Below are 25,814 nucleotides of genomic sequence, written 5' to 3'. Positions count from 1 at the left end.
CCATTTGACGTGACCGTCTGGTCCCCTTCACACTGTTCAGTGTTCAGTGTTCAATAGGTTGCAAACTGCTAGTGATGTCTTTGGGCATTCGACGGATGTTCGATCTTTAATAGAACCGACAGTTAGGTAACTCTGTTACTAGGTAAGATTCACTAGACTGTGTCACGAAGGAGAGAGGTTTCGGGTAATGCACCACATTATTATTATTGAAGTGAAACTTCTTTAGGCGCGTAATGGATTTTCGGGGACGGAGTAAAACCGAGTCAGGATCGACACGAAAATGCGGGTACCCCCACCACCGCTCACCGTTCACTGTCCCTCTCTCACCATATGCGCTTGTTGAGGTGGGGGAGCCGCTCACGAACGTTCTCTCTCTTCTCTTCTTTCCTCTCTCTCAGACACCAGCGAACTGCGCCACGCCAAGCATCAGCTGCTTGGTTAGTATACTGCGTCGTGAGTGTAATACGAGTGAAATACGTAATTGATTGTGGTTCATACGGTTAATTTGAAAATAGAGAGAGAGGAATAAATTAAATTTGAAAATAGAGAGAGAGGAATACTAGAAGTTTCACTTCTGTCTTGCGTAGGCTTGACACACCCACTTTTTTTAGCTTTAAGGCTATGCAATGCAAAGAAATGAAAAAAACTTGCAAAATCAAAATCATGTATCTTTGGATTGTAAATTAGGTCACTTATAAAAATGGTAGATGATTTAATTAAATACTGCTAGAAGAACTAGAATTAAAAATAATAGAGTACTTTTTAGATAAGTTTTTTTATAAGCGTCGAAAAAAATAAAGTATCATACCTAAAAAAAATACTTTTAAGTTCAAAATCTCGTACTTGTTACCCCCAATTTTTGTGGTTATATTAAACAAATTTTAACTTTTAGAATAGATCCGTGGAAAATCACGTATGTAGCATGAATTCTCGGCAAATCAATTCCAATTAAGAGAAAATGGCAACTAAAATAATATTCTGTTTAATATATTATATTATAGGTAGGTACCTAATTTATCGCTTGTCTGAATTCTTCAAACAAACAGTGCCAATTTTGAAAAATAACGCTTAAATTCAAAGCAAATCTGAGTTCTAGAGTTCATTAACCCAGAGTTAACCAGGAAATACACCCAACCGAAATTAAGATTTTGGATTGATTGAGAGACTAAAAGAATACACACAAGACAGTGCGGCAGGTGTACGTATTTTAATTGGAGCATTCCGCTCTGGGCGCCGAATTGTCAAGTCGCTGATAATACCTAACACCCAACAGTCGTAATGCATCGCCCTTTGATTATTTTATTTATTTATTATGATTATTTTTCACAAAAACGGGGCTACACAATAATACAAATCATCAGAATATTATTAATTACAGTGATCACCTACCTAGGCCGGCTAGGCTAGACGGCCGGCATAGTCCAGTGGTAACGCATTGGACTGCCATTCCGAAGGTCGCGGGTTCGAACCCGGCGTGCGCAAATAAATTTTATTTGATTAATTTGTGTTATTTCACAATTAATTAATTAAAATAATATATATCTAGTATATTTGCGGCACGTTCCAGAGTGGAAGATACTACCAGTATCGCCCTGGTGTAAGACCACCATTCAGAATTGAAACGTTGCTCCAAATGGCTTTAGCCGTGTTTAGTGACTAGATCTGAATAGCCAGGTACTTCCCCACCTTCCTCTTTCCCTTCCCCACTTACCTTCAGCCTCACAACATCCCCCAATTGGGGATGCCATAGTCTCACTGGCTCCAGACGGGAGCAGTTGGGACTCTTGTGAGGTATTCACTATAAAAAAATATAAAAAAATAGGCATCTACTGGTTTTGACGAGGGACGTCAAAATTTTGCGCCGTTTGACTCAGGGCCGGCCCTGTGTGAATAAAGCATAATTTCATTACATGGGGTATACCTGCTAACCAAAATAACCTCGCGTATTCTCCCTTGATTCACGCTCCATTGCAACAAATAAATAAATCTCCATTTTATTTGTGCGTTCTTTTTCCGTGTAATCTACGCGACTTCTCGCCATAATACATAAATCTGTATTCCAACAACTTTTTCTAACCCACATTTCCACTTCAACTTTCTTTTCTATTTTATTAGACACATTTGTTTATTTCAAACATGAAAAATTCCTTTAATAACATATCTATCTAGAACTTGTTTATAAAAAGAATAATAATTTGATTGAATATAATATAACATAAAAGAAAATCTTTAAAAAAACATATATATGCTTTCCGTGATATTTTTCGAAATGAGAAAACTTACAGATTAAAAACTTTATTCAGATTTTTTTTATCTACTTAGGCTTTTCTAATATAAATTACATAATAAAATGTAATAAGTAATAATAATCATAATACCAATAAATAATAATAAACTGATACACTTAAGGATTGTTGCATATTTGCTTTAAAGGAAGCAATGTTAATTGAATATGTCGACAGGGCAAATTTCATACCCCAAACTAAACAATATCTAGTCTGTGAACAACAATTGAACAAAATATTAGTTCAAGAAGCAACTACACGAAATGGAGCATGGAGTCTCGCGTATTTATTGGGTACGCGATAATTCATCGTTTAATCATACTCACAAAATGATGTGTTTTCAGAATTTGCACTGTGAAATTTCAAAGCATGTTTCCAAAGTTTAAGCCGGTAATTTAATTTGTACTTTATTGGATTGGTATAATGTTAAATGTTTACTTCTCGGGGTATAAACGCAAAGTTACCTAGTTCCAGTGCAACCAACTGACATCTCCGATATGGACTTCGCAAACAGACTGCATGTATTTAATGCACTTCCATTAATTTGTTAGTCTTAGTTTCCACCTTGTTTAATCTTGCTGTACCCAGTCTCTTGCCCTAGTTTTCCCAGCAGGCCAACAGTTAATGCTTTTAGGCATGTTGGAATACACAGATGTCAAATATCGAGGTCGTTATTCTGAGAGCTTTAATTTTAAGCAGAATTCGAGAAGTTTGGCTAAGCATCGATTACTGTTGAACTGCTTTGAAAGAAAATGGTTTTATTAATGCGGCGCTGAATATAAATTACATACTTTAATTCAAATGTGACATCCATACTAAGAAACTTTTGTGATTTTATAGGAAACGTTCATGACGCGTGGGTATTTTTTTCTATGATCTATTGGAATTATTTGGCGCGTTATCATTTTTGCTCACGTTCTCCACCCTCCCCCAAATAGTTAATACAATATCTTTTTAAAAAATGTCGAAATGTTATCAAAACCCAAGATGACTACATATTTTATTCGTCACCCGTGAGCATCAAACTTTTTGATACATTAGAATTAATCACATATTGGAAAAAACGCAACACTAATATTCTCTAAAAATGAAATATTCCTCTCTTATACACCCCACATGCTTTGTAAACGGCACGGTACCTACATTAAAAACTGATAAATAAAATAATAGATGTTTTGACGGCCTCCGTGGATGATTGTTTACGATCCTTGGCTACGAGTGCGGAGGTAGCAGGTTCAATTCCAATTGTGCAAGTAAGTTTTATTCGATTAACTTGTGTTATTACATAAAATATTAATTAAAAATCGAAAATTTTCTTGAAATAGCTTATGCCGCGTTTGGTATCCACATTAACAGACTGGTACTTGCCCACATTCCTCGTCAGCATCACCTTCTTCTTCCTCCTACCTTCAGCCTCACGCCATACCCCAATATCGGTGATACCTTAGTCTCGCTGGCTCCATACGGTTAGGAGCAGTTGGGACTCTGCGGTACTCACATTTTTTTATAACAGATTTATACATAATTATCAAAAAATTATTAACGTTTATTAATTATGTTTGAACAACCGTGGTACTTTATCGAACAAAATAAATTATACAATTTCAAAAATGGTTTTTAATAAATTTTTATTATTTTCCTCCTTCCAAGAAAAATACTGAAGACACACCACCCACTCGCGAGGCTTACACAAAATCATGACTAGTTGTAGACACTAATTAAGGAGCGATTTCACAAAGAGAAATATCTACAAAAAACTTTTTTTTCGTCAGACAGTTTTAAGTGAATATGATAATATTTAAATGCAAATTCAATTAACTATTAGACATGATGATTAATAAGAAAGCTCAATTCATTTGTGAAAAGCAATATTTATATAAAAATAAGTCGAAAAAATCAATTTTCGACAAAATAGAAACATCTACGTATTTGAAAAAAAAAATTATCACAAAGCGAAATATCAATACATTTTAGTTCTACAGTAAAATAATTGTTTTTAATAAAAACAAAATTTATGTTTGCTTTATCTTTCTAAGTTCCACCAAATTTTTCACCAAAAAAATGATAGGCACCTACTGTCGTTCATACAAAAATGCTTAAGTATAATAATACCTAGCAAAAAATTTGACAAGGAATCAGAAATAAAGTTTATTTTTTAATATAAATGGGGGCCTACTCAGAAACATTGAAATAAGATAATAATGACTCTTTTTCAATATATACTCTTATACCTACCACTTTTATATTCATGTAGGTATGTAGGTATTTCGCTTTGTGAAAGCACTCGTCAATTACTGTACCTACTCGGCTTCGCACTCATTAATTTTTTTATCGTAATAAGAGATTGTGTAATATCATATTGTACATTGTGTAACTGAAGTTATATATTAGCAGATTATATATTCCTTACTTTTAGGCCATTTATTAGACTTAATTGATTGAATCTTCATAAGCTAATCATACTCAAAGTATTATAACATTGCGGAAAGGGAAATAATGTCTAGACAGAAACTTCTATAAACTTCTGTTATATATTAATTATCATGGCGACTGCCTGAGAGCAATTCCCAAAGACTTTATTATTATTATGCGGGATAAACAGCATCAATAGTTGATTTCAGATAATCTGCCTTGTGCCTCTTATATTTAGGGATCTAAATTGTTTAGCAACCGACTTGGTCAAAGGCCTTCTTGGATCTAGTGGACTAAATTACCAACCCTCATTCTCTTTAATCTTTCAATTAATTAAACAATACTTAATTCCTTCAATAAATTTGTGCACCAATTAGGTGCTGTCTGCTTTATTGTTGTGAGGAAGACTGATGGACGAATGGATGGTAAATATAATTTTTTTTTTGTATATACATAATATATTTTCACGAAATCTTTCGTAATTTTGTGCTGAGAAACATCAGTGTATTTTGTAGGTTTGAGGCCGCTCTTTCACTTGATGGTATTAAATAACAGATTATGTGACTTGCTTTTAAAAGGGACGATGTCAGTTTTTAAATTTCACAATGTCTTTGTAGAATTTGCTCTTTTTTGCAAGTTTTATTTTTATAAAAACCGATTTTCTAGTGTGACGTTGCTCCCATAAATTAAAAAAATGTTTCTTAAAATCGATGGGTTCTTTTAGAATTCGGAATACCCATAAAATATAGAAGAACAGTGGACCCACCGCTTCTCCTTTAAGAACACTAGAAATGCCCTCCGTATAGATTCGAATGGAAAGAAAAGTCGCCAACGACTTAGTACCTTTTGGTTTCAGCCCATTTAGCATGCGCTCTGTCTGTCTTACACTCCTCGGACATCGTATATAGCCATCCCTTTTGAATTTCATAATGATAGTGAAACGCAGTTCTGCGTATGAAATCTAATCATCAGACTTTTGTATCGTGAAACACACCCACATGGAATTTCTTGCTCTTCTTTATTATATCTAAAGACCCAATTGTGAGTTGAAATCGCAAAAAATATAAATCGACAATTTGACATTGGCCCTTTTTGGAGCTAGCTACAGCACTACCTTTAGGTACCTAATTGAATGGGGAAAAAATCTGTGTGTATCTTCATAATAATTAATGCTGTCACTAAGGATTCAAACAGAGCAAACATATACAAAAAATAAAGAGGTTTCAGTGATTTTACTTATGCATGGTTGCAAAGTGGTCTCATTATTTTGTTTTCCAGTTGGCCGTGTGTCAGAACTGGAAAACTGAAAAGGGTATATTTATTTAACACGTGGAAAGTCAGTAAAAGCATTTTCTTCTGGGACTAATTTGGAAAAATGCAATGCTAATTAGTGAAGAAGGTTTTACATGTGTGTTGGTGGTGGGTGTGTGGCTCGTAAGGTTATTGTAGGCTGTGGGTACTTTTGTTTTGTATGCAGTTCAGTAAAAAGTATCGCTGATTTATTAAAATCCGGTTTAAGACGGGATTGCAGGCCGTTTCCTGTTAATCTTTTAGTACATTCGTAATATATCTGAACAAGTGTTCATGCACCTGCATTTGTCCTGATAATATACAATGACGAAATGCGAAAATATTAGAATTTTTATGAACACATATTCCGACATCTCGATAACACATTCGTGTTTTACTGAAAATTTATTAGGAAACCTATCAATGAATTCGTTAGAGGCCTGCAATCCCGCTTTTAACCGAATTACGAATAGTTTGAAGAGATTCTTAATAAATTAGCAATATTTTATATATCGGAAAGTTTTCTTCGTGTTTCTTCATGAAAGATCATTGCCATACTTACCATTATGACATGTAGTAAAATATTATTTTCGATTTAATTTAGAAGTTTTTAGGTAAATCAATAACAATAACAAGATCAGTGATAAACTTGTATGTAATTTATTGTGGGTTATAAAGCCGTGAACGACGGAGTAATTATTTTGTATTTCCCCAAAATGTATTTTATAATGTCAATAATTGCACGGGATTCCGGACCTCATAATGAACAATGCGCACCTAAAAAAAATATGTGTAATGTCGTGTTATGCATCTTAAATAATTCAGACTTATAGCTTGATTTTTTTTGCACATTGAAACTAACTGCCCTTTGTTATGATGAAATGAATGCACTCAATTTAATATTCTCTCCGGAGCGTCTGCCTGCAGATCTCTGGAGCCTGTATTCTGTATTCTGTAGAACTCACAACTGTCAAGTGTCGAGTCCAGCCCGAGTAATTTGTTGGCAAGAGATGATACAATAACAACCATATCCATAACGACCCAACGGGCATCCTGACATGACATGACACGTTCGACAAGAACTCACCGCCTTCATACATACATCTATAACTTCATATATCCATTATTACATGCCTACATGTTCAGGCATCTACAACTGTGAATAATATTGATGTTGAACAAACAACAATGGTCAGGAGAGCAGCCTGTGTGAATGCTGTATGTCTGCTCCATGGTGAGGATATAAGATGAGAATGTTCCCACGATTTAGATAAAGAACCCCGTGGGAGTTGGACGCTACGGAGGGTGGGATTCTCCAATTCTCAGCTACCCCTACTTAATCCTTCTGATCCTCTAGCTACTAGCGATCGTATCTCACACTACACTTGTTTATTTTCTGAGCTTGATATCTTGCACGGTTATAATAATTAGTATGTTGGTGGAATTTATGATCCTCTTAGTGGTGTTTATTCAATCCTTTGTGCGAGTTTGTGCTCGTTCTCTGGATTTCTCGTTTCCGCGGATCCAATTATTTACTTCATATCTTATACTCTGACGTATTAATTATTATCTGTTGCGTTGTAGTGGCAATGCTTTTTATGATGCAGTTTGTTATCTGTATTAAAAAAGTAAAATCCAATTATTTTATAATTCGAGAATTTTTTGCATGATTATTAATTGTAACTAGCGCAGACCCGTGAGAGATTACGGGATATTATAATTATTGTAGAATTTGTGAAGCTGAAAGCTATTGCCTTTCAAAAAGAAATTTTGTCAATTTTCTTTAAAATATAATTTTTTATTGACAAATTACAGAGACGATCAGAAAATCACCTTTCGAATAAATACCGTTAGTGAACTTCAAAAATCACGAAAACAAAGATAGAGTTATACATTTCAAATATGGAATTATAAATGAATTAATTGAAATAAACAATTTATGTTTATAGGTAAATACCTACTTTGTCGCTGGTTAGTATTGTTCACACAATCATTTTTGAAGACATTTCATGCACAGAACCGAAATACACTATTTCAAAGACTTCACTGATAAATGTATTATACCCGGTTCCATGATAACTCAACACAGTCACAATTCAACACACTTTTAAACAGTGATATAAAGTCATTAGAAGCGATGAAATTTTTTTTTAAAACCTAACCTAACCTAACCTACTTAACCCTTTCCTAACGGCTATGAGAAAAAAGTACAAAATTAATGGTTTTATATGAGATTCTTAATAATATGTTGTAAAGGAAACACATAAATTTTTTTTAGATTTTTATTTGCATTCTAGGTATTATTACTGTGACCTGGACTAATTTGTACCGTCAGGAACTTTGTGTATCATAGTAATGTGTATAATAGGAACTTTTAAAACATAGGTTTTTTTTTTTTAAACTAATTAAATCGTTAAATAAATATTAATAGTTATAAATAATTAAAAATGAATCTCGTGGTATTCAGTAAAGCAGTTTTTCTTTTCATTTAGACATAAGAATACATTGCAGTGAGAACATTTTGAGTGAGGCTTTGACTGTATCTTCTTGATGCTGCATACTTCGCATCTGCCTCTGTTTTCTACAAAAGTAGGCCAGTGTATGCCTCTGTTACCCAACCTAACATCTTTCAATGTCGAATAGTTTGCTTTGCGCCTTTCAGATGGGCCAGGGCTGGGTTGGTTTTCCCTCGATAACCTTTTTTTCTTGTCAAGATCTTTTTTTGTCAAGAATGTTTACGACTTTGTTGTCCTTCCATTTCCAAAACCCGATGCCCAAACTAGAAAATCGATAGTCACATTCTCCACGTTTCAATTTAGAGTCAGCTAACAGATTGTTGGGTACACCCTTACGATTAACCCTCATTGTTCCACATCCGTAAGTTCTTTTAGTCTTCAGTTTCTCCAGTAGAGCTACCGATGTAAAAAAAATGTCGAAGTAAACTACTTTATCCTTCCCCCAGTCAGATTCTGTCAATTCCAAAACCACTCTTTCTCCTAAAGTGCAATCGGAAAATTTTGCATTCATTACTTCGTCTTTTCCTTGATAAATCATGAATTTTTTTATAAAACCTCTTTGGTCAGCCAGACACCATAGCTTATAGCCTCTCTTTATTGGTTTCATCGGAAGATATTGTTTCAAGACTGACCTTCCCTTGAATTTTATCATTGATTCATCAACACTCACTTCTCTCGTTCCGTGGTAGCACCCTTGAAATTGTTTGTTCAAAGCATCAACTATAGGTCTGATTTTGTATAGTTTGTCTTTGCAGTTAGGAAGCAGTTGAGAGTTATCATTGCAATGGAGGTTGGACAAAATAATTGCAAATCTATCTCTGGGCATGGTCTTGCTTACCAAAGGATTGTTCAAATCAGGGGCCGACGAAAAATGATCTGTCCATGAAGGTCTAGTATTGTAGGCCATGTAAAAGTTCATTCCAATAAAAGCCATCAGTTCTTCCTTTTTTAGGTTGAGGACCTTATCATGTTGGACTGCATATAAGTTACTTTGATATATAATTATATCCAGAATATCATCAATGAAAACTAAAAAAATATCGGTGGGTGTATTACATCCAGCAAAACATTCTTCGACCACACCCATATTTGTAGAATATTCTGGAAGATAAGTTTCTAAATCGCGTTTTTTCCATTTACGATTCGGCTCAATATTCTTCTTCTTTTTAGATTGTATCAAAGCAACAGTTTCTGAAGAACTGGAGGGTAATGCGCATTGACTTACTTCTCCATTTTTTTCTTCGATCTCATTTGTAACCTCAAGTTCAGCTTGATCTAAAGATTGTTCCAACGCTTCCTCGAAAATTTGATCAAATGTTCTAGATGTATGTAGTTGCATATTTTCAATATTTTCTTCGTCAGGCAACTCCACATCTGAATTCGCATCGCAATCCGGAAGGTCTTCTAAAAGTAATGCTTCAATCAAAGCATTATTTTTTGAAATATCCATTTCGAAGACCTGAAAAAAGCGTAAAAAAATTGTACGGGACGATTGTATAAAAAAATTTATTTTTAAAATACCCACATGAGGTAAAAATTGCGAGGCGCATATGATGCCGTTCTATTTGTATAAAGAACATTAACTTTAAATTCAGTAAATTTAAATGATTCACCTCTTCAAGGCATATAAGAATCTAGTAAATCAAAAAAAAATAAAAAAAATTGTTGTCTCATATGCATTCGTGGACTTGTTCGATATAAAAATAATAAATTTCAGTCATGTCTCAAACAAATAAAGTATAACAAGAAGTTACTGACGGTACTTATTAGTCCTTAACGATTTTTCGAGTTATTAAAACACTAATAACTAGAATTATGCACTAAAAACACATTTACTACATAAACAAAACCTTAATTTCCAAGTGTAATAAACAATAATGGCACTTACCAAGTAATAACTATTTTTAAATATTTTCTAAAACAACAGCACGTCACCACGCATTACGGTCGTCGTTGCGAAGACTTATTATTTGCCCTACTTGGCGCCAAATCGCCGTATGTCAAATACTTTGCTGTTATTGGCTAGCTAGACGGTACTAGAAAGTATTGTCAGGCGTAGCAAAGGTATAGACGATAATGCGGCATAGATTTTAGGCAGGAAATCAACAGGTACAAATTTGTACCGTCAGGAAGGAAAGGGTTAACCCAGTTAAATTTTTTTTTAAATTATCATTTTGATGATTTATCCGGTCACCGTATTATCCACATATAAGTCACTTTGTGTAATGGTATAAAACGGTAAAACAATAAAGTTATCTCTGTGAGATCCTTAATAGCTGCGATTGAATTCCCACCTAAATAACATCTTCTTCTCCTAAATAGTTCTCCTTCTAGGCCTTTGTCTTACTTTTGACAAACGAAATTACTAATTAGATCCCGGCAGAATACATTGTACAATGTAGGCACACTGTAGTTATAGCTGCTTTCGCTTTACAATTTTATAATTAAATGTTTTACAATACTTACTTTAGGTAAATAGGTAAAGGCTATTTAGAAACAGTGTAAGACAAGCTTTGTTCTCCAAAGCTCATGAACAGGTAACCAATAAACATAATGAGTAATCATACTAAGGCCAATAATGCAGCATTGGAACATTGTAAATACAAACGTATTACGAGCTTATCGGTCATAGCAATTTGTGGTGCAGACAAAGCATTGTAGCTATCTATTTCTATGCTTCAACTTCTATGGAAACGGTGATTCGAATTTGGAATCGGGCATAGAGGAGAGCAGAGCACAAACCAAAAGACACTGACCGCCAAAACAATATGGTCCCTCGGAGCAAGTGACCTTTCCCACAGCCACAGCGGGGACTGATCACTGTTCTGTTCACACGGCCGCTGTTCCTCTTATGGCGATCCAAACGCCAGAATTAATTGAAACAATTTCCGGAACGCTTCCAAATGCCATCTCGCCTATGCATCAGAGTATATCTGTTCACATTTAGGTAATGAATGTAGAATGTTACATCAATGGCCCTCCGGCTGATATAATCGGTCGTGTGCCATTATGGCAAATGGGAATACTGAGATTGTTCTATTCTTAAAAGGTTTTTCTGGTTTCGCTTCCTACTTTTCGGTTATATTATCCGAGTCTACTTCTTTGTTGCGTATTCTATACAATACCTAGCTATAAGAGCTCGTATTAGATTGGTATTTGTATGGGCTTCTTAAATGTGCGAGAACGTGGAGTGATTATTTACTTTTATATGTATCTACTTAGGTACTCATTTTTTGTGTTCTGTAAAATTGAAAAGTATTCGTGAAACGTACGTTTATTGATTGACTGTACATGGGGAAGTTCTGTTTTAATTCGTTCGAAGAGAGTGTCGTTTCTTCGGATAAATTGTACAATTCCTTATTTGAATTTATTTTATATATGAAATAGGTATTTGGTTTACAATCACTATAATGTAGGTAGTTATTTAAGTACCTACTTGTAAATTCTTTGATTTCATCGGAAATCATGGTTTTGATTTAAGAAAATTAGAAAATTTTTTGGACGCAAGGTCTACTGTTCACAGAATTTCTAGAATTATAATGTGTGTGTTCCTTATTTGCAGGGTGACAGTGCCCGGTTATCAGAACAGTCTGCAGGCTGGGCTGGTGTCCTCGCCAGGCGCCTGGGAGCGCTTTGGACTGGAGTTCATCCTGACCTTCATCGTGGTCCTCACGCACTGCGTGTCCACCGAGAAGCCCGCCCACGGTCCCAACTCTGGTTCCGCCCTACCGGTGGGAACCGCCTACGCAGCTTGCAGTCTTGTTTCGGTGAGTGCATTTTTTAAAAATCTTCTAAGATTTTTTTTACTTTGAAGTAGGCCTAAGGAGAATTAACTAATGGAGAAACTATTTTATAAATCCAAAGATTTTTGATTTCCAAGAATCTACATTGCCACGCCACCGACTTAAATTTTATTGCGTTGAGATTAAAAAATAAAAAAAAAGCAATGTACCTACTGGTGGAATGTAAAATTGAGATGCTGGAATTAAAATAATAAGCTTTATTTTTTTGTGGGGGAGGGGGAATTTTTGGTAGGTAATAGATAGATTTTTTTTAATTTGGTGCTATATAAATTAATACGAATTGGTTTCAAATTTCAAAAACAGAACATATTTTTAAATGGTAAATTTGAGATTTTCACGACCAAAAGTATTTTAGTGATTTGTTTTTGGGGTATTATGTTGTGTTGCGTTACCTCCTTCTTTAGGAGGTTAAAGAAGGAGGTAGCGCAACACGGCATAATATCCCAAAAAATGACTAATATTTTTAAATAATTATATTTAAATTTCACCTTTTTTTAAAAGAAGTGGAAATTAACCCACTTCCCGACATCCGATCGATCTGAATCTCGGCATATAGATTCGTTGTTGATGAAAATACATTCCATCATCATTCATTCTATTTGATGGCAATCACGCACACACACGCGGAGATATACTGAAAATACATTCCATCATCATTAATTCTATTTGATGGCAATCACGCACACACACGCGGAGATATACTGAAAATACATTCCATCATCATTCATTCTATTTGATGGCAATCACGCACACACACGCGGAACTGAAGCAGTTTTTATACAAAATAAATGTCGGTCCTACCCAATCTGGATTTGACGCAGTACGGGTGAATATAGTCCCTGGGGAGGAAGTTTCAATCCTCAGTCAAACCATTTTTAAATTTGAAGTTGGTTACTATCCGGCCCAAGAGATAGCGCAACTGTGTCGTAAATTGAAAATAAATGCATCCATCTTTATTTTTAAGGGTTAGATTTTGTTATACATCAGATGCCACTAATTGGACATTATCCGACTAAACTAAACAACTAATTAAATGACTATAAATTCACCTAAAAACAGGAGATCTTGGCTTCTATTCGATGCAATGAATCAGATGGAGATGTAGATAAATAAGTTTACTGTGCCATTCCTTGAGGCCTTTTAAATAACCTTTGCGAAGTATCATCTTCTAAATCTGATACTGCGCAGAATAAAGTAGATATTTTCAAATAATTTCCGGAATCGACTGTATTGATATGTCTATTTTGTATCCAATTTCCAGGCGGCTTGATCATCACAGTTGACGAGGTAATTAATCTAATAATAATTACGGATCGTTGATTATTAAATTATTAGGTACTTTTTGTTTACCTGTCACTGTCGGTACTGTCGCTTACAACAATAGAACTGTCACTCCTACTGCCACGGAACACTACAGACTATAGACACCTCGGGATCTCATGTATTAGAACAGAGGAAGGATAGAAATCTAAGAATAATAATATAATATATGTATCTAATGTGCAATTTTAATTTATAATATAAATTCAGAAACAAAAATCCTGTTTTATTCGAATATTCCACCAATAACATGGTTTTAGAAAGAGTCACGGAAATGAGAGATCTTGGAATTATTTTGGACGAAAAACTAAGTTTCACCAATCATATCCATCAAATTGTGAACAAAGGTATGAAAACACTAGGCTTTGTATTAAGAACAACTAAAAACTTTAATTCTTTACAAGCCATTAAACTATTATACGTATCTCTAGTAAGAAGTCTAATTGAATATAACTCAGTAGTTTGGTCTCCATCTTAAAAAATTCACATTAACAACATTGAGCGAATACAAAAAAAAAATTCTACGTTTTATAAATTTTAAATTAAATATCCCCGTCGATGACTTAAAATACAAGTTCTTATTAAATACTCTAAAAATACATACATTAGAAGATAGACGTAAAATAAACGATTTAACGTTCTTATTCAAAATACTTATCTCTAAATTCGACTGTTGTGAACTCCTGCAACTTATTAACATACATACACCCACAGTAACAACACGACAAAATACAATATTCTACAGCAGCACACATAAGCGTAACTACATTGCCCACTCTCCGATACAACGACTTCACACCATGGGAAATTATTACTTGGGTGATGTTGACATATTCAATACCAACTTGGCAAGTTTTGTGGATCATTTAAAACATTTATTTCAACAATACTCCTAAACACATCATGTAAACCTACAAATAGCTGTAATTTTCTGTTTTTGTTTCTTGTATTTGTATGACTTGTTGCATAGCTTTTATCAAATTGTACAGCGCCCTTGAGGTGATTTTTCACAAAAACGGCGCTCTACAAATTATCCAATTATTATTTTTTTTTTTTTAAACTTCCGATTTAGTTGTCCGGGTTAAATCTTCCCCAAAGGAAAAACTTAACCCTTCCACTCACTTTTCCACAAATGATCATCTAGTCAATCAACATTATGTAAGTGCATTATATAAGCAAAATAAATACAAAACAATACAAGAACAACAACACGTCAACTCATCAGAGATCAAATGGGAAAAAAAAAATTCACCGTCTCCAGATATTTTCATATCAGAGGGTTCGGCTCGGTAGTACTTCTAACAGGGCCTATAAATCCTACTGATCCCTCAACATAAATATTTAAAAAATCTCTCGTTATCCTACATGTATTCAAAATGACCGACTTTTGCATATTATTATTATTATTATTATTAAATGTAATTTTATTCTTATTTGTTATGTTTCAAAGTATCTGTCAAATTAAAACTATACTACCAACCATGTAAAAGCCCTCTGGGCGTTAAATAAATAAAAAAATAAAAATAAAATTTATCATTAAAGAATAGATAATAGATAAGATAATACTAATAAATGTAAACGAAACATGAAACAGAAAAATAAAAGATAACGGTCAAAACTAGTCCATTAGTCTTAAACCACTCTACCATTGGAACCTGTCGATATCATAATTAACATCTTTCAACTAATTTGTCACATATTTTTGGCATCTACCTTTTTAAATTAAAACAAAGTTTCTAACGAAATTGATTTGTAACTTAGATAGTACCTAGATAAACAAATCCGATTTTTATTTATATGGGATACCTTGACTTTTTAAGAGCCTTAATGAATATTCATGAAAAAATTCATATATAATTTGATCAAAATTATTTTCACGTTTTGCATCGCTTGCACCTACATAAATATGTTTATCTCTTCCGGTGGATCAACTAGGTACTTTAAATCTAACTGAATTTTATGCAGATTTGCAGATTCTGCTCGAAAAAGAATTAAATTCTGCTGTGAAAACCATGTGCCATTAAATCTTACGTCATCTTCTCCAAACCTAAGAATTCGGCTTCGAAATGTATTGAAGCTTTCTTTTCAATATTCGCTATCGGCTAGACAACTCCCGTGGGGGAAAAGCCCTTTAAATGTGAACTATCTGACGTGTACCAGGTGTTATATATGTATATATAAATCCTCCGGAATAAATAATCTTTATAGTGAAAACCCTATTAAAACCTAGTATAATTGATGTGAATACAAGAGACCCAACTGCCCTCCGCTAACCGTAGCTAGTGAGATTATGGCATCTCCTATTGGGGTGTGTTGTGGTGCTGAAGGGTTTGGGGAGGGGAAATGGGGTAGAGGAGAGTGAGGAAGTCCCTAGCAATTCAGATCTGCTCACCAAACATGGCTACAGCCATTTCATGCAACGTTTTTATTCTTAATGGTTGTCTTTTACCAAAGCAATGCTTGGAATGGTGACCGGATAAATCATCAAAATGATAATTCATCACATCTTTAAAAAGTTATATAAAGTCATGGAAAGTGATGGAACAAAAACTTTATTAACTGGGTTATGTAGGTTAGGTTAGGTTTAAATTTTTTTTTCATCGTTTTCAATGACTTTATATCACTTTTTAAAGGTGTGTTGAATAGTCACTGTGTTGAGTTATCATGGAACAGCTTAGAATATTTTCCACTCTGGAACGTGCCGCAAGCATACAACAATATTTTTCTTCTTTGAATTAAATGTGAAATAATAAAACCCAAAATAAAATTTTCCTGTGCACGATTAGGAACTTACCCGTCTACCACGGATACATATTACATACTTCTCTTAAGAACACTTGAAGTTTTAGGCTCTTCAAAAGATATGCTATTTACCATAGAGATTTTATCATAATATATAATATATGAATAGTCTAGTTGAAAAAGTAATTATTTGAAATTCTGATCTGGTTCTGATATAACATGTTATTCACAAAGTTTCTTCATGCTAATTAACTTAGATGTCTTTGCTCTATCGGGGGGAGCTTTGAGCTCTATTTTAAATTTGTTGTATTTAGTAAAATATTTTCACAACAGTCACTTACGCCTATCAATATATATTTTTTAATATCAGCGCGCTCACTCCAATCCTTCGTATTTATATATCTTCCTTTCAATCCATCTTATGTAATCTTCATTCGCCACTTGGTACTGCACCGCGGGCTGCACTAACGTGATAAACGAGTGTTCGCATCAGTAAAAAGTGCAGCAATTATCATCTCTGTATCGGGTTAATATTTCGATAACAGATAAGAATCAAGAGGAACACGATTGTAAATGAATTCTACCCGGAAGCGAAAGCCCGAGTGAGGTGAGCAGCTGGCTGTGAATTAACGTCTTCAGAGAATACAATATCTTCGCTCTGTCGCTCGGGGGTTGAGCGGGAGCGGGGAGGTGGCCGAATGCACTCGAACACCTTGCGCCAGGGGTGGCTGATAATATTATGAAAAAAACATGTTCATTAGTTACGTTTATAGCGACATTGTGACACCAACGCATTGCGGAAAACGTCTGTAAATAAGCTTGTTTATTTTATGTTGTCAGAATGGTTTTTGTACATACTTAGTTACTAAATGTACACTACATATATTTTTAAAGAAATTTTTCTTAAGGCGAGATAATGCCCTAAAATAAAGCCAGAATCTTAACGACTTAAGTGAAGTAGCCGTGCACAAAAATATGCGACGCGAAGCCCTGGTGTATTGGACAGACCTGCGGTTGAATTTGCCCTATCAAATCTCTACAATAAAGTGGGAATCTTAACGACAGTGATGAAGTCGTATAAAAACAATATTCGGCGCGCTGCCCGGCGTAATGGACGGGCTTACGGTCTACTAGAAAATCGATCTTTCCGTGGCGTTTATTTTAATTATTTATGATGAACGTATTACTAAAATCTCAAATGTTTCTAGAGGGATCTCTCGGGAAGCAACTAATGCATCGTCTAAAAAAATAATATCTGACGCTTACCGCTAATTTTATAGTTGAAAACGTTTTATAAAATATTAAAACCGTTTTTCATAAAATATTTTAATGATATAGTTACGAACGAACGCCCGTTATTATAGTTTTATGTCGCCTTAATTATATGACTCCCAAGGGATACGTAGGCAGAGTTGACCAAACATCACAGTTAAATTTGTTAAAACTGGAAGGTCTTACGATAGATGTTTTCTTGCAGGAAACTCTATAAATGGGGTCCAGAATGACACGAAGTCTTACAGGGACCGGCATCAATAATTACTGTCTATTACATTTATTTTTAGTTATTGAAGACAATATTATCGATTTCTCAACGAAACTCTGAGACAGAAAAATCAGAAAAGGATACGGGGAACCTCCGTATCCGACCTCAGTGACCGTATCCTATTATATATTTTCTGTCTCAGAGTTTCGTTGAGAAATCGATAATATTGTCTTCAATAATTAAATACTACAATTTGAGGTTTTACTCAATAAAGTTATTCCAAAAAAATAAATATTCATCCAAGACTTGCAGAAAAGTCAATAGATGTCGCACGTTAAAAATTAAAAAAATAAGATAGGTTTATCTAAAAAGACGCTGTCTAGATTGCATTTTAGTTCGGGTTGAATCTTGCGATCATACATAAAGATAGTTGCCAATAAAAATGTGCGGTGAAAAAATGAAGACAATGTTGGAAGTTCTTATTCGAAGTATGATATAGTTAAATGTGACCGAAGAGGATAGGGTCCCATTAGCTCAGTGGTAAAGAGCGGTGCCCCGGCAAGGCAAGGGTCCTGGGTTCGAGTCCTAGATGTGACCGTATCCTTTTCTGATTTTTCTGTCTCAGAGTTTCGTTGAGAAATCGCTAATATTGTCTTCAATAATTAAATATTACAATTTGAGGTTTTACTCAGTAAAGTTATTCCAAAAAAAATAAACATTTATTTTTACTCGGGAGATATTTTCCATTTGTATGGGTCTTTCTGACGAATAATTATTGTTTATAATAATTTATTATCCTCTGTGCTATGCACAAAAAAACTTGTTTTATGAAAATTAGTTTATCATTTAAGAAAATGTAAAATATGAATTGTTTACTTGGGATATTAATAATAGTATCCATTCAATAAGATGAGTACATAAAACAATATGTTTAAGATTGTAAAGGGTTTATTTAAATTTAAATAACAAACAGTCTATATTTTTTTTGTAACGGTACCAGTTTTGGCATTTTTTCGCGTCTTTGGTTATTTATTCATAAAATTGTACATTATAGTAGAATTCTCCGCCACTCATCTCACTGGGGAAGTCCTATGCCGAGATGAGCAGGTTAATCAACATAACTACTGTATCTTCTGATTATAAAAATTGATCTAATAATAAATCAAAGAATACTACTTATAAATAACTATAAGAATACGAACACCAACTACGAGGTCGGGTGTGACGTACCCCAGCCACCTTTGCGCGCGTCAATCTCCAGCTGACATTAAAACATTAAACTCAACACTGAACCTCGCCTCGTACGCCCTTACCTCCAGCTACTGTGACGACGGGATTTGCATGGTAACCAAAACATTAAATAATCCTCGTTTAAAAACTTTTCGGGTACGACATACCCCACCTCACTTAAGCCGGATTACCCGCTTAAACACGCTCAAAACACAATAATTCTTAAATGTATCTACGATACCAGTATTTTGAAAAATTCAGCTCGTTGAGAAAATCGTCCAAAATTGATTTTTAAGGTAGCTAAACTTTGGCTCTTTTCAATCTCATGTTAGCAATGCAGACTCCACGCGGTTCTTCAATATACAGTCATTAACTTGCCGAGGGAATGTGGGAGATAACCAGCATTAAAGCAAATTCAAAACAACCGCTTAACTTTCGATCAGTAAATGGTCCACATTCAAATTTTTAATATCTGTAGAGAAAGTGGGTACTTACCCCAATTTCATCACAACATTATTGTTAATAAATTCTACCTAGTGAAAAGTTAAATCCCAGCGATTTTATAAAGTATTCAAACATAATGAACAAATAAATTATTTTGTGTTTGTTATTTTCCTTCAAAAACTTATTTGCATTCACTCATTTGACAATGTCCATTAGTCTTTCCGTCTTCGGCGAAAATACTTCCTAAGTAAACAAACTCGTAAATAATTTTCTCCAAGGATTCACTGTTATTATTTATTGTATTATTATTCAAGATTAACAACCCGTATGTTATTCAAATTTACCTACGTTAGTCCCTTCGTCTCATGATTATTTTTACTCCTGCGCCGAATTCATTTCTTGCTTCTCAAGCCCATCCTGAACAGAGCTGACGGAAAACTTATTATTATTTGAGATGCAGTTTTGTGCAGTCTTGCGCCCGACAAAAAATGTATCTTTTTCTCTACCGCCTCTCCTCGTCTCGCTTCATCTCCCTAACACCACATAAGTGAGCCCTCTTCTGTTCCGTTGATTTTACCGCTGCAGTGTCCGCATACCGAAATAGCAGGTGCTCCGCGCCAAATAAAATAAAACTGTTTAAATTAAGAACTTCGAATACAGAATGAATTAACTTTAAAAGTTGAGAAGAAAAAAACAGGCACGGGTGTTGATGCGAGTTGAGATTTGGAATATAAAATTTATTATGGACTTTTTTCGGTGTTACTAATTTTACAAACAAGTGGCATGCGTGCTTTATTATTAATGGACATAGGACACACAATAATGTCTTTAATTTTTTATTGCAAATCATAACATGTGTGTTTTATGTGGGCACAGACGTTAAAGTTAGATACAGCCTCGCAAAGAAAATTTAATTAGCGTGTGGTGGAATTCCATTTTATTAATATTTTTGATCCCGAAACTAGTGGGCGTAGCTACAGCATTCACACGGGGGGGAGGTTTGACCTTAATGGGCCGGGAGGGGTGTTATTGGAAATTTTATTAGAAAGGTGGACCTCTACTTATCACAACTTATTATTTCATCACATGATAAAAGAGATCGTGCAAATAACATTGTTTTATTTTCGAGGAATAGCCCCACTCGAGTTTTATTGTTCCACTAAAGAAGGTGATTTTTAGTGGTTGGATTTATGGAGTAGGGAGTTGCCTAGTTGTGAATAAATATCAGAGTCGGAACAAGGGAGGGGCAACCAGGCTCTTTTACCCTGTGTACAATTTATTTCCGAAAATAAAGCTCAACTAAAATACTAGTATGTAACTCTTGGATAAGCCGATGTTCTAAGTATTTAAAACGATATCGCGCTTTCTTTTGTCACTATGTGTAGACAGTGGCGTGCAGAAAGTTTGTAACCAGGTTAGGCGCTGTTGAAAAATATCGAATATAAAATGATATTTTAAAAAATTACCCCAGACACAGGGCCAGTCCGCGGTCCTTTGCAGGAGCAATTGGCGCAGTCCGCTCCGGGCGCCGATTTGGCAAGGAACCAAGACGTTGATAATACCTAACACCTAATGCAACGCTCTTGAGGTTTATTTTAGCGCAAGGCGCCGTTTGGCTCAGGGCCGACCCTGCCCAGGCAAAACCCCTTCTAATACCGCATTGATGGTATAAGCGCTTTGTGAGACACTTTAGTGAGACTTTATTCATGCATATTACAAGCCAATTTTTTGAAAAAGCCAATATGATATTATCAATATTTCCTTAGTAAAGTTGTACTAATTAATAGATTTACCAACAGATGGCAATAATTGCTACAATTACCAAAAGGCACGGCCTTTTCAGATACTACACAAACGAGTCGTCCCTTGAGGAAGGCCTATATGGACGGCACGCCTCTGAATGTTGGTACCTATCGGCAATTTCATAAGGCAAAAATAGTTAGTTTGGTTAATAAAGCGGAAAATATTAGACCAATTTAGAAAATGTGTCACCTTGACACCCAAGAAAGCACGTTATTATACTTTCCTGAGTTAGATTTGATAAAATTTCTCAACAAAATAGTAGGTATGAATTATTACGTGAAATACAATATTTTTTTTAATTTCAGATGCCCTTCCTGAACCCCGCGCGCGCTCTCGGGCCCGCCTTCGTGCTGAACCGCTGGGATGGGCACTGGGTGGCGTGGGCCGGGCCCGTGGCGGGAGGTGTGGGAGCAGCCCTGCTGCACGCGCTCGTGCTGGGCGCACGCCGGCGTGCCCGCGACAAGGACTCGGCCGACGGGGACTCGAGCAGCGTGCATTCGGACGAGGATGCCTATGACGACCTGGACAAGCAGCACCATCACCACCAGCAGCACAAGTTCCCCTCGGCGTACGCGACCTACAGACCGACGCAGGCACCGCAGCCCGCTCACCTGGCTAACCCGGGAGGTAAGATCATAACAATAAGGAAGTTGAGTCCATTTTTTTTATTTTTTTTTATCAATGTTCGCATTCAAACTTAAATACTGGTATTTTTTTTTTTTTTTTTAAGTTTGTTTTCATAGTTAAATTAATTCTCAAAGTTTAAATTTTATTAAGCCCGCCAAAACGAGCGGAATCCGAGCGGTAACAGGCGGGGTGTAGTGTGACGTCATTAGAACTGTGAAAACCACGTCGCTTAAGCATTATGTATGGAAAAAAATTTAATTCTTCAACAAGGAATTCCAGTAATTTTTTTACCAATGTTAACCGTCTATTATAATTGATGTTATTAAAAAAAAAAGAAAATTGATTAAGATTTCATAGTTAAATTAATATTTTAAGTTAGAATATTTGCTTTTCACGCCCGATACGGTACTTGTACGGTATCGCCGTCGCTACTTGTTGACGTTCCCCGCGCGAATTCAGGACCACCGCGCAGAAAAGTAAAGACCAAAAGTAAAATAACGGTTTACAGCCCAGTTCACTGTGAGACTTTTCTGAGCGGCCGGCGGCCTGAAGTGTATCACATGCTTTGTGACATGTATAATAATAAAAACATCTAAGTTATGCAATAAACAACATATTATTATAAAGCACTATACGAATATGTATCTTTAGAAATCCATTTCATATAATAATAATAACAAATACGTACATATATTTGACAAACCCAAATAAACCTTTGGCCTATACACCTCTCTCATCTAAATCGACCATCTCTCATGTAATAGAAAGAGATGCACCATAGGTGTTCCGTTGTACGTACAAGTCACGACACATGTGACGACAGAATTCTTTCGACCAATCGTGGAGCGTATACAGTATATTGCTATTGAATGCTTTTTCAAGAACGTTTAACTAATTGTAAGAATAATAATATAGAAATATATTTATATATTTAGAATCGATATTTTTTGATCTACATGAACATATTTTTTATAAGTCAAAATATTTTTCACTCAACTTCCTTATTATAATACCTACTAGTGCAGACCCGTGAAAAATCAGTCCTAACTTTGAAAATGACAGATAAAATAATTTTCTGAAATTAAACAATCATATACCTAATAGGTAGGTACTTAATGAGTTCCAACTTTAGATTAAGTACCTCAGCTAAAGTAAAAAATCGTTTCCATATCCAACATAAAAAAACACCTAGTAAAGCATCTGTTGTTTCATTGACAGCCTGTTGTTTCATTGACCTATAGGACAATGAAACCTTTATCTCATACCTTATAAATTTTTATTCTTGCAGTTGAATCATCACACAAGTTTCTATTTTTTAATTGTACCCTAATAAATACTTATTGTATTTTTCCAGGTCTTGGAGGATACTGCCCAACCCTGACCACCAGCCTGTACCCCGGCGGAGGTGCTGCCAAGTTGGAGAGGGTGGAGTCCCTCTACGGGGGCACCCGCTCTCTCTACTGCAAGTCCCCCACGCTCTCACGCGCCAACCTGCACCGCTCCCAGTCCGTCTACAGCAAGCCCCCGCGAGCCCCCGCCGGACCCCTCCTGCCCGCCAGAGATCTGTACCCAACCCACCAAGCCATAGCCCACAATCAAAATGCTCACAATCAACTACAAGCCAGAGAATCCAACTATTCTGCCCGCCCGACTCATAACATTAATCCGAGAGAACCATCGCCGGCTACTTATGCCACCAGACAAAACCCAACAGGCGCACCGCAGATAGTCGATGAAACTAAAATCACACGTCGCCCGGAGAGTATGTACGGCATGGTTGTTTCACAGCCGCGACGCAACCAGTCCGCACAGTCAGATGATTCTAGCTACGGGTCATACCGAGGAGCCGCTACCCAGGCAGGCACGCCCGCACAAACCAACCCTAACGGTACCTACCACCATCACCTACCTCCTCCAGTTCAACACCAGTATTAAATCTATCAAGTGTGATGCATGTTTTTAATCATGCCGAATGCTTCCTATAAACTTATATTTCGGTGGTGCATTTCGATACAACGGACAATTAAATGCAGTGAAATGAAATGTTAGATTATTATAAATAAAATGTTTAAGAATTTAAGTATCATATCTGATAATAATACTTGTTGAAATGATATTACAATTTTATTGATATTGAAAGTTGTGGCAATATCAGTGTGAATGAGTTTAATGTTCGTGTGGAGTCAATATCGAACATAAAATGTATCACGTAAGATATAAAATTGACACAACATTGGATGCACTCTTTCAGTACCCTCTTCCAAACGTAACTTTAATATAAAAATGTAAATAAAACTAACATGTAAGCGAAATCGATGAACCAGAATTATTGCAAAAGAAAGAGAAATGTTTACCATCAGAAGTTTATTCTCTTAGCTGTATTATCTACCATTTATATTGTGCATTTAAAATAATAATTTTCTAAGGACGGGTTGTTTCGGAGAACTTGAACAATTCTTCAAATTTCAAAGTTAATTTTCAAGTTCTGTGAAAGATATTTTTAAGTTCTGTTTTTATTTCAGTTCTGTCAAGCAACTAGCCTATAATGATATAATAACAGAATTTGAATAGGACTTTCACAGAACCCGTAAATGAACGTTGAAATTTGATGAATTGTTCAAATTCTCCGAAACAACCCGTCCTAAGTGTTAAGGCAAATATGTAATGTATTCAAATTATAAAATTTATTGACTTTCTTGTATACATAGTACCTTTTAGTTGTGTGATTTGATACTATCATTTTAAAAGACTTCCTTTAAATAATAAGTAAAAATCCCTCATAGGTTTAACGAATGCGAGACAAAGAATTCAATAAAATGAAAGAGTGTTCACTCTCTAAATTATTAAGTTCTAAATGTTCTCTCTTACTTCCAGAGTGTTCCTTCATATTGTTGCACTTGCCGAAGTCCCGGGCGTTGACTGGTCTTTACACAGAGTTTTTCGAAATGAGATTTTCAAAGGATGGAAAAAGGCGATGGGGTGGTTTTTTGAAATCTCACATGGACAGTGATCTTCCTCTTGCTTGGAAGGTTAAATTTGCAAAAAATCATTAATCTTGGAATAAAACTGTAGATTTTTGTAACAAACAAAGCCAGTTTGTTACAAAACGGCTTTGCCGGACACCAGTCCGGCAGCCACAACTACTCTTCATATATATTTACAGTATAATGGATTAAAATAATAATTCCACTTATTGTAATCTGTGAAAGTGGTCGTACTTGACGTCATCGTTCTAGTATCTTCTGTCTTTCATTTTCGTATAAGATGTGTGAGAAGGAACAGAACGATCGTCGGTGACGTACATACAACCTCTCTCTGGAACTGAACTACAATACCATTTTTCCCTCACGATTAATATCCCCAGATTACACTCACTATGAATATATATATATATATTTTTTATTCATTACACTATTTTCACAACACAAAAACCGTACCTACTCTCTCTCTCTCTTTATGAAAAATCATATTTAGGACGTTGTACAATTTTCATTTCCCCGCCTAAAGTGCATTTTCCCTCCATCCTTCTGTCTAAACAACCACTTAACTTTTGTTGAGTAAATGGACCACATTCAAATTTTTAATATCTGTTGAGAAAGTACCCCAATTTCATCACAATATTATTTTTAATAAATTCTATTAGTGAAAAGTTAAATATGGCTTGCAATTTTACAAATGCGAAATATTCAATATTATAATGAACAAGTAACTTATTTTTCCTCCATATAAGAAATTAATAATAATAAATTTACACATCATGTTCTTTCTTCATAAGATGTTCTTAAAAAACAAAATGAAGTTGTTCCATGGAAATTGAGACCATGTTTATTATATTAATGTAAATAATACCAATTTTGCA

The 25,814-nt window shown here is 35.1% G+C and overlaps 1 protein-coding gene across 1 annotated transcript in view; it reads left to right on the top strand.

Moving 5' to 3' along the window:
- Window positions 1–25,736, top strand: part of bib (MIP channel family protein big brain) — a 195,009-nt gene extending 169,273 nt beyond the window's left edge. The window contains exons 3-5 of the mRNA XM_089650573.1: window positions 12,066–12,270; window positions 21,634–21,955; window positions 23,310–25,736. Of these exons, the coding sequence (XP_089506699.1) occupies window positions 12,066–12,270; window positions 21,634–21,955; window positions 23,310–23,890 (1,108 nt within the window). The 3' untranslated portion in view covers window positions 23,891–25,736. The remainder of the gene's footprint in view (window positions 1–12,065; window positions 12,271–21,633; window positions 21,956–23,309) is intronic.
- The last annotated feature ends 78 nt before the right edge of the window (window positions 25,737–25,814 follow it).

Source organism: Hesperophylax consimilis, chromosome 3 (genome assembly GCF_061612785.1).
Source record: "Hesperophylax consimilis isolate HC1 chromosome 3, BYU_Hcon_1.0, whole genome shotgun sequence".
NCBI classification, from domain to species: domain Eukaryota; kingdom Metazoa; phylum Arthropoda; class Insecta; order Trichoptera; family Limnephilidae; genus Hesperophylax; species Hesperophylax consimilis.
The sequence above is the reverse complement of the archived record's forward strand: the minus strand, read 5'-3'. Positions and strand labels throughout refer to the sequence as shown.